Source organism: Oncorhynchus gorbuscha, linkage group LG21 (assembly GCF_021184085.1).
Source record: "Oncorhynchus gorbuscha isolate QuinsamMale2020 ecotype Even-year linkage group LG21, OgorEven_v1.0, whole genome shotgun sequence".
NCBI classification, from domain to species: domain Eukaryota; kingdom Metazoa; phylum Chordata; class Actinopteri; order Salmoniformes; family Salmonidae; genus Oncorhynchus; species Oncorhynchus gorbuscha.
The window spans coordinates 25,470,954-25,484,144 of NC_060193.1; the positions used below are offsets into that span (position 1 = coordinate 25,470,954).

General features: G+C 44.5%; 1 protein-coding gene across 3 annotated transcripts in view; it reads right to left on the minus strand.

Moving 5' to 3' along the window:
• The window catches only part of frem1a (Fras1 related extracellular matrix 1a), a 28,514-nt gene that overhangs the window by 3,479 nt on the left and 11,844 nt on the right, over positions 1 to 13,191 (minus strand). The window contains exons 3-23 of one of the 3 annotated variants that reach the window (XM_046319227.1): positions 11,554 to 11,648; positions 10,960 to 11,270; positions 10,518 to 10,714; positions 9,736 to 10,059; positions 9,414 to 9,522; positions 9,019 to 9,150; positions 8,577 to 8,921; positions 7,511 to 7,653; positions 7,200 to 7,396; positions 6,942 to 7,032; positions 6,685 to 6,852; positions 6,198 to 6,406; positions 5,812 to 5,905; positions 5,452 to 5,704; positions 4,966 to 5,169; positions 4,518 to 4,703; positions 4,029 to 4,225; positions 3,097 to 3,322; positions 2,736 to 2,880; positions 2,196 to 2,337; positions 84 to 276 (exon numbers count right to left, since the gene is read on the minus strand). In XM_046319227.1, coding sequence (XP_046175183.1) covers positions 84 to 276; positions 2,196 to 2,337; positions 2,736 to 2,880; positions 3,097 to 3,322; positions 4,029 to 4,225; positions 4,518 to 4,703; positions 4,966 to 5,169; positions 5,452 to 5,704; positions 5,812 to 5,905; positions 6,198 to 6,406; positions 6,685 to 6,852; positions 6,942 to 7,032; positions 7,200 to 7,396; positions 7,511 to 7,653; positions 8,577 to 8,921; positions 9,019 to 9,150; positions 9,414 to 9,522; positions 9,736 to 10,059; positions 10,518 to 10,714; positions 10,960 to 11,270; positions 11,554 to 11,648 — 3,961 coding nt within the window. Of the gene's footprint in view, positions 1 to 83; positions 277 to 2,195; positions 2,338 to 2,735; positions 2,881 to 3,096; positions 3,323 to 4,028; positions 4,226 to 4,517; positions 4,704 to 4,965; positions 5,170 to 5,451; positions 5,705 to 5,811; positions 5,906 to 6,197; positions 6,407 to 6,684; positions 6,853 to 6,941; positions 7,033 to 7,199; positions 7,397 to 7,510; positions 7,654 to 8,576; positions 8,922 to 9,018; positions 9,151 to 9,413; positions 9,523 to 9,735; positions 10,060 to 10,517; positions 10,715 to 10,959; positions 11,271 to 11,553; positions 11,649 to 13,191 lie in introns of those variants that run through there. The other 2 variants (XM_046319228.1, XM_046319230.1) reach the window with 2 other exon arrangements.

Genomic DNA, 13,191 nt, shown 5'->3' on the forward strand with positions numbered 1-13,191 from the left:
ACAGACCATGAACGTGTAGGTTATAGCAAACTGCATAATTAGTGCACTTCCCAGTTTGGTGGTCTGTCCATCTGTTCACAAACCTTTCTCCATGTCCTTGAGTGAGATGTGGAAGTGCTGCGCGGGGGAGCGGTTCTTCCCGTCCAGCAGGTGGAACACAAAGAAATCCTGTGTGTGTCCCAGTGGCCCGGTATGGAGGTAGCGCAGCAGGTTCATGTCCACTGTCTCCTGGGTGCAGTTCATCCCCGCAGACTGGGTCACCCAGTCAGAGCCTACCTGAGAAGGGTCCATGGACAGTTAGGGAGAGAACACATAATGGAAGGCACATAATGACTGAATGTTGATGATTTACTTACAGTGAAATCATTAGTGGACTGAAAGTAATATATTTTGAAAAATGTTAGATTGACATGCATGATTTTGCATGTTTCAAAAGTTGAATAATGAAGAATATATATATATATATACACACACTTTACACTTTAGCCAAATACATTTAAACTCAGTTTTTCACAATTCCTGACATTTAATCCTAGTAAAAAATTCCCTGTCTTAGGTCAGTTAGGATCACCACTTTATTTTAAGAATGTGAAATGTCAGAATAATAGTGTAGAGTGTGATTTATTTCAGCTTTTATTTCTTTCATCACATTCCCAGTGGGTCAGTGGGTCAGAAGTTTGCATACACTCAATTAGTATTTGGTGGCATTGCCTTTAAATTGTTTAACTTTCGGGTTTTGGGTAGCCTTCCACAAACTTCCCACAATAAGTTGGGTGAATTTTGACCCATTCCTCCTGACAGAGATGGTGTAACTGAGTCAGGTTTGTAGGCCTCCTGACAGAGCTGGTGTAACTGAGTCAGGTTTGTAGGCCCCCTGACAGAGCTGGTGTAACTGAGTCAGGTTTGTAGGCCTCCTTGCTCGCACATGCTTTTTTAGTTCTGCCCACAAATATTGTATAGGATTGAGGTCAGGGCTTTGTGATGGCCACTCCAATACCTTGACTTTGTTGTCCTTAAGCCATTTTTCCACAACTTTGGAAGTATGCTTGGGGTTATTGTCCTTTTGGAAGACCCATTTGGAAGCTCTCCAAGCTTTAACTTCCTGACTGATGTCTTGAGACATTGCTTCAATATATCCACATAATTTTCCTTGCCATCTATTTTGTGAAGTGCACCAGTCCCTCCTACAGCAAAGCACCCCCACAACATGATGATGCCACCCCCGTGATTCACGGTTGAGATGGTGTTCTTGGGCTTGTAAGCCTCCCCCTTTTTCCTCCAAACATATCGATGGTTTTATGGCCAAACAGTTCCATTTTTGTTTCATCAAACCAGAGGACATTTCTCCAGAAATTATGATCTTTGTCCCCATGTGCAGTTGCAAATCATAGTCTGGCTTTTTTTATGGCGGTTTTGGAGCAGTGGCTTCTTCCTTGCTGAGTGGCCTTTCAGATTATGTCGATATGGGACTTGTTTTACTGTGGATATCGATACTTTTGTACCTGTTTCCTCCAGCATCTTCACAAGGTCCTTTGCTGTTGTTCTGGGATTGAGTTGCACTTTTCGCACCAAAGTACGTTCATCTCTAGGAGACAGAACGCGTCTCCTTCCTGAGCGGTATGATGGCTGCGTGGTCCCATGGTGTTTATACCTGCGTACTATTGTTTTACGGTTGAACGTGGTACCTTTGGAAATTTGGAGTTTGGAAATTATTCCCAAGGATGAACCAGAGTTGTGGAGGTCTACAATTATTATTCTGAGGTCTTGGCTGACGTATTTTGATTTTTCCATGAGTTTGAAGGTAGGCCTTAAAATACATCCACAAGTACACCTCCAATTGACTCAAATTATGTCAATTAGCCTATCAGAAGCTTCTAAAGCCATGACATCTTCTGGAATTTTCCAAGCTGTTTAAAAGGCACAGTCAACTTAGTGTATGTAAACTTCTGACCCACTGGAATTATGATACAGTGAATTGTAAGTGAAATAATCTGTCTGTAAACAATTGTTGGAAAAATTACTTGTGTCATGCACAAAATAGAAGTGTATGTAAATGTCCAACTTCAACAATGAATATACATGGGTTTTTAAAAAGTGAAATGTCCCTTTAATCTAGCATTGAACAATTATTTCTATGCTGGCATTTGTTATTAACATGTACCATTTCATATCAGATGATACAGGAGTGTACTGACCTTAACCTGTAGCAGTCCCTGAGTGGGAACGCTCTCCAACATGTAGACTATCTCCTGAGAGGTAGTGTCTCTGTCCTGAGCAAAGAGAATAGCACTGGAGATCAGCCTAGCCTCGCCTGCCTCCACCTCCAGTCCATTGTTCCTATAAGGCAGACAACCATGTAGGGTGAAGTTGCTTGGGTCAGTTTTGCATTTCCCCTACTAATGATTAAGGTTAGGACTGGGGGAGTGGAAACTAATCCTAGATCGGTACCTAGGGGAAGCTTCACCCAAACGGTTTGTTTGTGTGAAATGTGTACCGAATGTACACAGGAAGAAGAAATTGTGGTGTTGTACTCAGGAAAGCCAGAAGGGGGAGCACAGATATAAGGGAAGTCTAGATAAGGCGGGAGGACGTTTATACGACCTGTTGTAAACTGGCTGCAGTATGTTCCATGTATGGATTATTGGTGAAGTAAACTCATAGTAAACGCTACAGAACGTGTGGACATCAATTAATTGTTTTCTCTGTGTGTAAATGTAACAAGTCCCATCTGTTACCTTATGACTCGAGGCTCCTCGTCATTGACAGGGAGTACGTTGACCATCACGTGCCTCTGGAGCTGGTGTTTCCCATCGTTCAGCTGGATGGTGAAGCTGTCCACCATGTTCTCAGAGTCATCATGCATGTACATCAGAGACATACCTGAACAGTGGAGGTGAACTCATTATTTGAATGTGCCTGTATGTATAAACCCACGACTGACGATCACTAGTACACAAATCCCACCAAATTGCTCTATTTGAATCTCAACACCTTTTTCATTCTCTTCAGGATCACCAGTCTCAATAATGGCACAGTACTACGGTGTCCATATGAGGACAGCCTCTGAGTCACAAGGAGTTGGTCACAGTACAGTACCATTCCTCAACTCCTGCATGGTGAAGTCCTGGACCAGCACCTCTGCGTCCCTGTGCCTGTTGACAGGTCTTCCATTGGCGGGCACGTCGTTGCCATACGTTCGGCCCATGATGGTGCCATGCCGGGGGGCCTGGACCACGCTGAACAGCAGGTTGTTCTTAGGGATGTCCAGATCCACCGCGTTTATAACAGCAGGGTCCAGCTCCTTCATATGGCCCTCTCGCACCTTTTTACACGGGAACATCAATGGGGATGTGGGTTAAATCAGTCCGGATGTGGTCCTAGAGTGTATTGAGGCATGTTGCACTATAGAATAGGTGGTTTGGGGGTTTCAGTTGTTGTAGATGTGAAATCGGAGCGTGAAGAGCATGAAAAAGGCCATCACTCGCACCTTAGAGGCTGCTGCCTTATATACATAGACTTGAAATCACTGGCCACTTTAATAATGGACCACTAGTCAATTTAATAATGTTTACATATTTTGCATTACTCATCTCATATGTGTATATACTGTATTCTATTCTACTGTATTTTAGTCTATGTCGCACTGACATTGCTCGTCCAAATATTGATATATTCTTCATTCCATTCTTTTAGATTTGTGTGTATTGTTGTGAAATTGTAAGATATTACTACACTGTTGGAGCCTGAAACACAAGTATTTTGCTACACCCGCAATAACATCTGCTAAACATGTGTATGTGACCAATAAAACGGTCTTTGATTTGAACTATATAATAGCTTTACATAGTGTAGACGAAGCCTCCAAATTTGGCCCAGGAAAGCTTACAAGATGTGCAGGGTTTTGTTTCAGACTAACACTAGCACACCTAATTCCACAATTTTTTTTTTTTAAATCATGGTCTTCAGCCTGGACCAGGTGTGTTAGTGATGGGCTTGGATAATTGACAGCTTGAAGACGGGTGACTCACCGTGATATTTCTGGCGAGAAACTCCGGGACCTCGTCATTGATGGGGTTGATGATGATGTAGAAGTGGACGTGGGCCGAGGTGTGTTTCCCGTCAGAGACGCAGAGCATGAACTGGTCAGCGGTTGGCTCGATCCTCTGGTGTCTGGACTGGACATAGTTCACATGTCCGTTCATGATGTCACTGTAAGAGAAGGAGGCTGAGGAGAGACCGGAGGAGAGATGCTGAGGTGGAAAAGTCCGGGAACCTTTACAGTTAATAATGTATATACTGGTTATACATACTACGAAAAGGGGACAAAGTTTGAGTTTATACAAAAGGTTAATGTAACAAGTGATTTATTTAGGGAAAGAAATCGGTGGATTGTTCACTGCTTATGAGGGATTCCATATGGCTTGAGGTTACAACACTACAGTCTAAGAAAAAGTGCAACGCCTGTGATGTGAATGGGGTGAAATGAAGACAAATATGACGGGGTTAAAGCTACTCACCGATGCTGATGCCTGTGTTGCTTTTCTCAAATCCAGGACTGGGCAGGATATTCTCAATGTAGCCATACTGGGGAGGAGAGACCAGGCTGATCACCAGCTCCTCCAGGGGAGTGTCCACATCCGAGGCACTGAGGTGGGCTACAGTTATAGGGGCCACACCCCCTTCATCCACCACAAACACATCTCCTGCAAAGGAGGAGAAGAACATGCATATTGATTGACCATTTACGTACAATTGTGAGAGAAAATAGTAATGGAATGCACTATACAGTATTGCTCAATATTTTACATTTCTGTTGGTGTGCCCAGAGTGTTGCTTTCAGTATTTTTCTTCCACTAGCCTACACTTGCTAATATAGGTGTACGTTTGCTCTTCAACCGTTTCACAAATCTCAAGGATACTAATAATGTCTGAACTTGAATAAAAAGAATCATAGGCATTCATTACCTGTTGCAATAGAAGGCGTCTGACTGTCCACAGGGAACACGGTGACCTGCAGGTCATACAGAGGCAGGCTCTCCTGGACTTGTGTCCTGCCTCTTTTCAATGTGTCCCCTCGGTCATTACAGCATGACGGAGCGTTCTCCGCCTGCCCGTCGGATATCACAAACGTGATTGTGTCGTGTCGAGGGGCTAGTCCAATCTCCGCTCCTGAGAGACATAAGAAACGTGATTGCAAGTTTTTGGCTTCAAAGAAGGGGATGAAATAATATGTCTATAATCATGTTTTTTGACTCTGAAAACAGAAGACCACATGATGGCCGACAGAAAAGTTGTAAGATGTTAGGGTTAATGTATATAAAAAAAGATATATTTTAAATGGAATGGTCATAAACCAGCAATACACTTATGGTGGTGCATGGATGAGGTAGATTTAACATTTACATTTACATTTAAGTCATTTAGCAGACGCTCTTATCCAGACAATAATACCTGTGTGTTCGTAGGTGACACTCCCTGCGACAATGTCTGCCTGAATGAAGCGATCGACCACAATGGCGTTTTTGCGCACCACGCCATGGTATGGCTGACGGGCAATCATGTAGGTCAGACTGTTATCGTCACTGTCTGCGTCTGTTGCATAAATGTACTCAGTGGTGATGATGACTTCCTGTCCCTCTGCACAGTCCAGAACAGGTTTCAGACCTGGCATGAGAACTGGAACCTCATCATTGATCAGTGTCACCTGTTGACAACGATATGGTCTTTAACTCTCATACAGCAAACATTCACTGTAACATCTTTTTGGCTCTTTTAGCATCGAAATGGTCATGGACATTAAGTTTACAGTACCTTAACTTCCAGAACAAAGTTGATTGCGTTAATTCCATCGGTAGCGATTAATTCAATGGCATCACCCACTGTTTCCGAGCTGTCGTGGTGATATCTGCACGGACAAACCAACACAATTGTAGTTTGACGATACAATAGGATTGTTGACACAATTTGACTCTCCTTGTTATCGAATCAGTTTGTGTCCATGCTGTATATAGATAGCCAATGACTGCTCTGTTCCAAAATTCACACTAGCATTATGCTTAGAATCAAGCCTTCAATTGGGTAAACATTCTAAACGGTATATAGTGTGGCCATTGGAACGCAGCCAACATGTACAAACTTCACATGAGCATCGCAGTGTGTTAGGGTGCAGTAATGAAGTGTCATCAATCATATCTGACCTAACTTTTAGGCTTTTCAGGTCGCGAACAGTGAAGTTCTGGCCCGGTTTCATGGAGAAGCCATCCAGCTGAACAGCTCCGTGCTGAGGCTCTCTCTTCAGCTCCACTCTCAGGCTCTCCTCTGTCGAGTCATGGTCTGCCAGCAGCAGGTGGTCCGGACCCACCCAGCACTCCCCACCCTCGTCCACTGTCAGAGGTTTCATGTGCACCTGGGGAGGGAACATAAAGTATACAGCAGGGTTGTCCAATGAAGGGCCTGAAGGGACTCTCCATCTATTTAAGGGCTAATTTTATTTAAGGGCTAAATTGTCTGTTCAATTAATGATATAAATGGACCAATTAACTACCAGGTAGAAAATAAAACCCAGCAGTACTTTGGCCTTGTGGTAGAGTTAGCAGTGCTAGCAGGATTGTGACAGGTTGGGGGTTAGCCTACCAGCACACAGAAGTGTCATCTAGCTTGATAACTTTGAACACAACCTTATACCTCTGGGGCCAGGTTGTCCACTGGCACCACGGTAATGTTGAAGCAGATGCCAGTGACTGTGGTTCCCTGCTGGTTGGTAACGGAGAGCACCAACTGGATGTGCTGCGGGTAAGGCCCAATGTCCAGGATGGGAGGCATGTAGGCCACTTTCATGTAGTTGACTGCATGCTGGAACAATAAAGGTGTTAGCAAACCTCGTCTGACATTTTCCTCCCGTCCAGCCAAAATAACTGGGGGGTAAACATATCTGAGTTTACCTGTGTGAATAACCTTAACACTGGGGCTTCAGCATCCTTGGTGAATTTGGCAATGCTGTCAACCAGGAACAGCCTCCCTGCATCATGGCCCCTGGCCAACAGGAAAATAGCACATTGAACGTAACAGTCGAGTTTGAAGGGGGATGCCTTAACGTATTAGCATTGGTAATCATTCTTCCCCAATGGTACCAAGTGTACAGTATGCATTCTATCTCTGCAAATGGCAAAAACAAACTTAACTCGACATGAGATGCTCACCCATAAGACCTGCTGTAGAAGGGCGGAGTGGTAACAGTGTATGTGAGCTCGCTGTCAGGGGACTCCAGGTCGATGAAGTGAAGCTGCTTCTTGGTCAGGTGGACCACCTCTGTCTCTTTGACCACCAGGCAGCGAGTCACCCCAGGGACCTCTTTAGGTGGCTGGTCAGGCACAGGGCTGATGTGCACCACTATGACCTGTAAAGGTGGGAGACCACAGTAGCTTTGAATGACATTTGAGGAGTTTGAGTTCCATCCAATCCAACTTCATGAATCTGCAATTGTACACGATCCGGTAATGGTACAACTCACCTGAGGTTCTGAAAGGTTGGGTGGGTCATGGAAGTCCGAGAGCACCACCTCGAAGGAGTCATCAAACACCTCATTCCCGAGATGGCGGTAGTAGACCACAGAGTGGAACAAGTCCTTCTGCAGGAAACGGCTGACAGGATAACCTGAGAGGACCAAGGAAAACAACACCATTGTCATTGTTTTGTTTTTTTTACAGATGATTTAAGATAAAACTAAGTGATAATTTATGAGGCTGTGTGACTTAACTGAAACATACAGGTAACCGCCAAAATAAAGGAAACATCGATATACAGGGTCTTAAAAGGGCGTTGGGCCACCACCAGCCAGAACAACTCCAGTGTTTGGGATTCTATTGGAGTGATGTGACACCATTCCTCCACGAGACATTCCATTATTTGGTGTTTTGTTGATGGTGGTGGAAAAGCTGCCTCAGGCACCGCTCCTTTTCTCCCACAAGTGTTTTAATTGGGTTGAGATGGCCATTGCGTATGATTTACATTGTTTTCATGCTCATCAAACCGTCCAGTGACCCCTCGTGCCCTTTGGATGGGGGCATTGTCATCCTATGGGAGCATAGCCATGGCAACCATAGTAATGGTCTGGGCTATCCGGGGTCCTTGGGACATCCCTCACCCATTGAAATGTACATTTTAAAAGGTTAATGTTAGGTAAAGGTTGTGGTAAGGGTTAGGGTAGGGACATCCCAAGGAGCCAGGATAGCATTGACCCCAAAATAATGGCCTGCCCAGCATTTTATATATGACCCTAAGCATGATGGGATGTTAACTGCTTAATTGACTCAACAACCACACCTGTGTGGAAGCACCTGCTTTCAATATACTTTTGCATCCCTTATTTTTGGCAGTTACCTGTATATTGAAGAATAGCATTCTAAAACTGGTATGTGATTATCAAACTAAACAACAAGTGGGTCATTGCATAATAAAGCTCTGCAAAAGTTCCCCATTGCTATGCCTTGCAATTGCATTCAGCTGGGAACCAAAGTGTGCACAATAGCTGTGCCTTGTAAAACAATGTGGTCTATTCAGAGTGCTCCTCTCCTCACCAGTGAGTCCAGGACCAGGGATCTTCATGAGCTCTCCAGCTTGCGGTGGCCGGGTGATGTTGAACAGGATGTAGTCGTCGCTTGAGTCCATGTCTGAGGCCTGCAGTATGGATCCTCTCAGCAGGGCCGTGTGGCCCTCAGAGAGCTCCAGCACTGTGTTGGTGATGAGGAATGGTGGGCTGTCATCCTTGGGCAGGATGTTGATGGGGAACTTGTGCCGGGTCTGGTGGCGCCCATCGGTGATGCGGAAGATGATGAAGTCCTTGGTGGTGTCGCTGTCGTCGTGATGGTAGCGCACGGCGCCCGCGAGGATGTCGGCAACAGTGAACATGAAACCCTTGCCACCTGCAGATTATGGACACATAGTGGGGATGTCGCCGACATCCCAGTAGTAATTAAAGTAGAATGACAATCAAATGATGCTATTGAAGGAGTTCTATACCTCTCAGTGTTAGCCTGCCGTGCTGGAGGCCGTCGACAGTGATGATGCGTACAGCCTTGAAGTTGTCGTTGTCCACAATCTGGAGCTGATCCCAAGTGATTGGACGAGACTGACCTTCAAGAAGACTAAGACCTAGAAAGATCACATTGTGACATAACCATTTTATAATCTGTACAAGATCTGCGCAGAAGTTGTGTATCTGGAATACACCCATTGACCGGTTTGGGGAGCTACAGGAGGACGGGCTCATTGTAATGACTGGAATGGAATACATAGAACGTATCAAACCTGTGGAAACCATTTTTGACTCCGTTCCACGAGTCCATTCCAGCCATTACAATGAGCCCGTCCTCCTATGGCTCCTCCCACCGGCCTCTACTGCCATTGACACCTACCCATGTTCCATGACACCCTGGGTGCATTGGTGTCTGCTGTTCTAACTGACATGTGGACCATGATCGGGGCGCTCTTCTCAAAGAAGAAGTCATGTACCTCAAACTCCACCTGTTGAAGAGAAACTACATCTGATGGCCTGAGAAAGATGACATTCTCGCCTGGTCTCAGGTCTGTTTGGAATGTATAGCCAACTCTGTTGTTATGCCAAACAAAATGTTGCCACACTTTTGGACCTGTTCCACCACCTCCTTAAATGCAATGGAAATTGAATTGAAACACTGTGAATGTGATGGGCCAAACAAAGGAAACAGTAATGGGCACCTCATAGTTCCTGCGCTGGGTGTGGGATGAGTTGGGTGGCTGGTAGCCGATAAGCATGTCGTTGAGGTCCACCCAGGTGAAGGAGAAGATGGGCCGCGTGTGGTCTGACAGGTGGGTGATGAAGCCCTCTAGGGGGGGCTTGGTGATGTTGAACACCAGCAGCTGTTTGGGGGTCTCTCCGTCCTCTGCGTCCAGGGTGGCAGTGGAGAGGGGCGTGAGGATGAATTGGTCCACTTCCAGGATAAACATGGACATGAAGGCTGGCTTGGGCGGCTGGTTGGGAACAGCGCCAGGGATGTGGACAGGTATCCAGGCCCGCTCCGACTGCACATACAAACGCAAGCACAAGCACAAGCACATAGACACATGGTTAAATCACTAGGGTACCCTGGGTGGCAGGGTAGCCTAGTGGTTAAAGCATTGGACTAGTAACTGAAAGGTTGCCAGATCAAATCCCCGAGCTGACAAGTTAAAAATCTGTTATGTTGCCCCTGAACAAGGCAGTTAAGCCACTGTCATTGAAAATAAGAATTTGTTCTTAACTGACTTGCCTAATTAAATCAAAAATAAAAATACACACAAATACAGACAAACAAGGCATTCTACTATGAGGTTGTGCTAACTAAGAGGCTGAATTTCTTAGTTGAAATTAAATTGTCCAGAACTTTCGCAGCATACGACATTAACGAAGATGAAGTACTTTCACTGACCTCAAGATTTCAATCCTTCAACATTTTGGTAACTTCTAGAAAATGTTTCTGACGAGAAAAAGCGTAAAGTACCTGGTATATGCTCCCACTCCTGGTGTCGGTGAGGTCCAGTCGGAGGGCGATGTAGTCTACGTCTGGAGACGGTGGGTCTATGTGCTGGTACCTAAGGCCCATCACCAGGAACTCATCACAGGGCACTTTGATAACCTTTGCCAGCTTCAGGCCGTTCAGGCAGTCCTCAGTCTTACACATGGCCCTGGCCTTGTTATCTGTACGATTAGAAGAGGAAGTGAGGTTAGGGGGATGTGTTCAAGGACAAGTAAATTATTTTGGTTGGAATTCATGCATTACACTGATTTCTCATGCATTCAAATGAATTCAGTTCATATTGAACACTACTTTTAATACATCCAACATTCTGAGTTTGCCAATTATCTACCAATTGACTGTATCACTACTATTGTTACCATTACTACTAATATTTTATAATAGTAATACTATTATACATCCATACCTAGCTGCTGCCGGAGAGGAATGAAGCTCTCCGGCTCGTCCCCTCTGGCCTCCAGCTGGTCTGGCTCCCCAATGACCAACTGACCATGACCCGGGAGGTGTGTCTCGTGGGTGTTCACACGGATGTTACACTCAAGACTGGTCATCCTCTCATAGTGGAAGGACACCACGTTGCCATCCAGCGTGTCGGACAGGCCGTAGAACTCTGGCACCACCAGGGACTTGGGCCCTAGTTTGATGATGTTGCAGTCAGGTTCCATGATCTCCACACGCAGGAAGAAGACCTCTGTAAAGGTCTCTGTCTCTGTGAACCTGGGGAGAAGACCATCTAGTCACACTGAAAACAGTACCAGTGGTCAGAACTTCCTTTTACAAGTGGGGCCAACTTTACAGGGAGAAGATAAGTGAGTACAATACTTAGTACAATAAAGAATTCCTGTTGCTATCTACTCTGTTTTGCAGGAAGTGATGTCTTCAGTCTCCTTCAGTGCCATTTTTTTTAGTTCATTCAAAACGGGTATAATTTTTTTACAATTATAATCACTTCAATTATAATCATAGAACCTCTGAATAAAATTTGGAAAGATGCAGGTACCTGTAGAGTCGAAGCTTGACAGTATCTTCTTTTAGTATCGGGCAGCCATTGTGGACATACTTTACGTCATCAGACAGGTAGTGGCAGTCAAACACCTACAATTATGATGTGAAAATAAAGTCAGATCCCGAAATGCAGCCGTGGACTACTGTAGCCTTTCAGAAAAAAACCATTTCCAAATGACCACTTAAAAAATTAACAATCTTCCTGCTGCAGGATTATTATACTCCTGTGACAAAACTGGTCAAATAAGGTTCCCATGTATGTAGCTTGAGGCTTAGTTTATGGCAGTAAATCTTACAAGGGGCATAAAAAGAGTCACCAGCTAAATAGGAGAGAGAGCAAAAATGCTAATAAAACCAAGTGGTTTTTCCTCTCAAACAGCGAACAGAAAACACTGTCTTGTTTACCCGTTATTCAAGTAACATTCAGAAGAAAAACAAAACAGAGCGACCCAAGCTGCACCTAAACCAGAGGTTTCGTCCTGTCATCTAGTAGTAATATAACGTTACCATTGTTGCTTATTTAGGATAAATACTCTCTACAGTCACCACCACATAACTAGCACCATTTAAAGCAACGACTTGATGTTGTTCATCGTGAACAACAAGTAATAGCGGCCTTAAAAAGTGCTACACAGTAACCAAACAACACACGAGAGTGGGTGGCAACATTTCCGGCTGCGTAGGGGTATCTCAAGTCATCTCAGACATGTAGGCTACTAGGGAGGGCAAAGGGAAAAGCCCGGAGTCTGTCAACAGACCTTCATTAGGCCTGGAGGCTGCCTGTCTCTCCCTGCAGACAACAGCTCAATTAGTGTCCAGGGTCAGACATAAAATGCTCAGATCTACCTTCCTTTTCCTCTTCTGAGGATCAGACATATCAGTTTCAAGGGGTTCCAATGACTAATGACATCCACTGCAATACTCACGTTGGTTGAGTTTGTATAGCCACTGCCACCAATTGCTAATATTAGCATTTCCTATGAATTTTCAAACCAAAAAAACGACTTTCAAGCCCAAATAATTAAGGGCCGGTTTCCAATACACATATTATGCCTAGGTCTAAAAAGCATCCTCAATAGAGAATCTCCATTGAAAGTGCTTTTTAGTCCAGGATTGTTTTGTCCAGGAAATGAGCCGCTCGGGTCTAGAGCAGGACATAAGTGGTCGCTTAGGGCCCCTGGAGTGTTGGAATAGTAAAATACACAAGGTGCAAGTCAAAAATGTGTTTGTGCAGCAGCACTGACGAGCCACTTAGTTAGCCATGTCATCTAACAATTTTTAGATTGGATAGTCAGTCTAGCCAGTTATCTAAACTTGAAGTAATCATGGCCAAATACCAATCGGGGTAGGTGCCCAGGTGCCCTGACTTCCAGGGAGATCCCATTTATTTAGTTAGTCACTCTCACTCAGATATCATTAACATGGCATAAGTCATGGCAAAATGTGTAGAATTGCAGGAAATTAGCTTTAAAACGAAAAACAGTATCTCTGCCCAATGGCAAAAGGAGTAGAACTGCATGAAATGTATTTTTAAAAATCTACATTTTCTCCCTGCTCAATGGCAAAATTAGTAGAATTACATGACTTCTCTCTGTCCCATGGCAAAATGTGTAGAACTGCAGACAACTTGCTT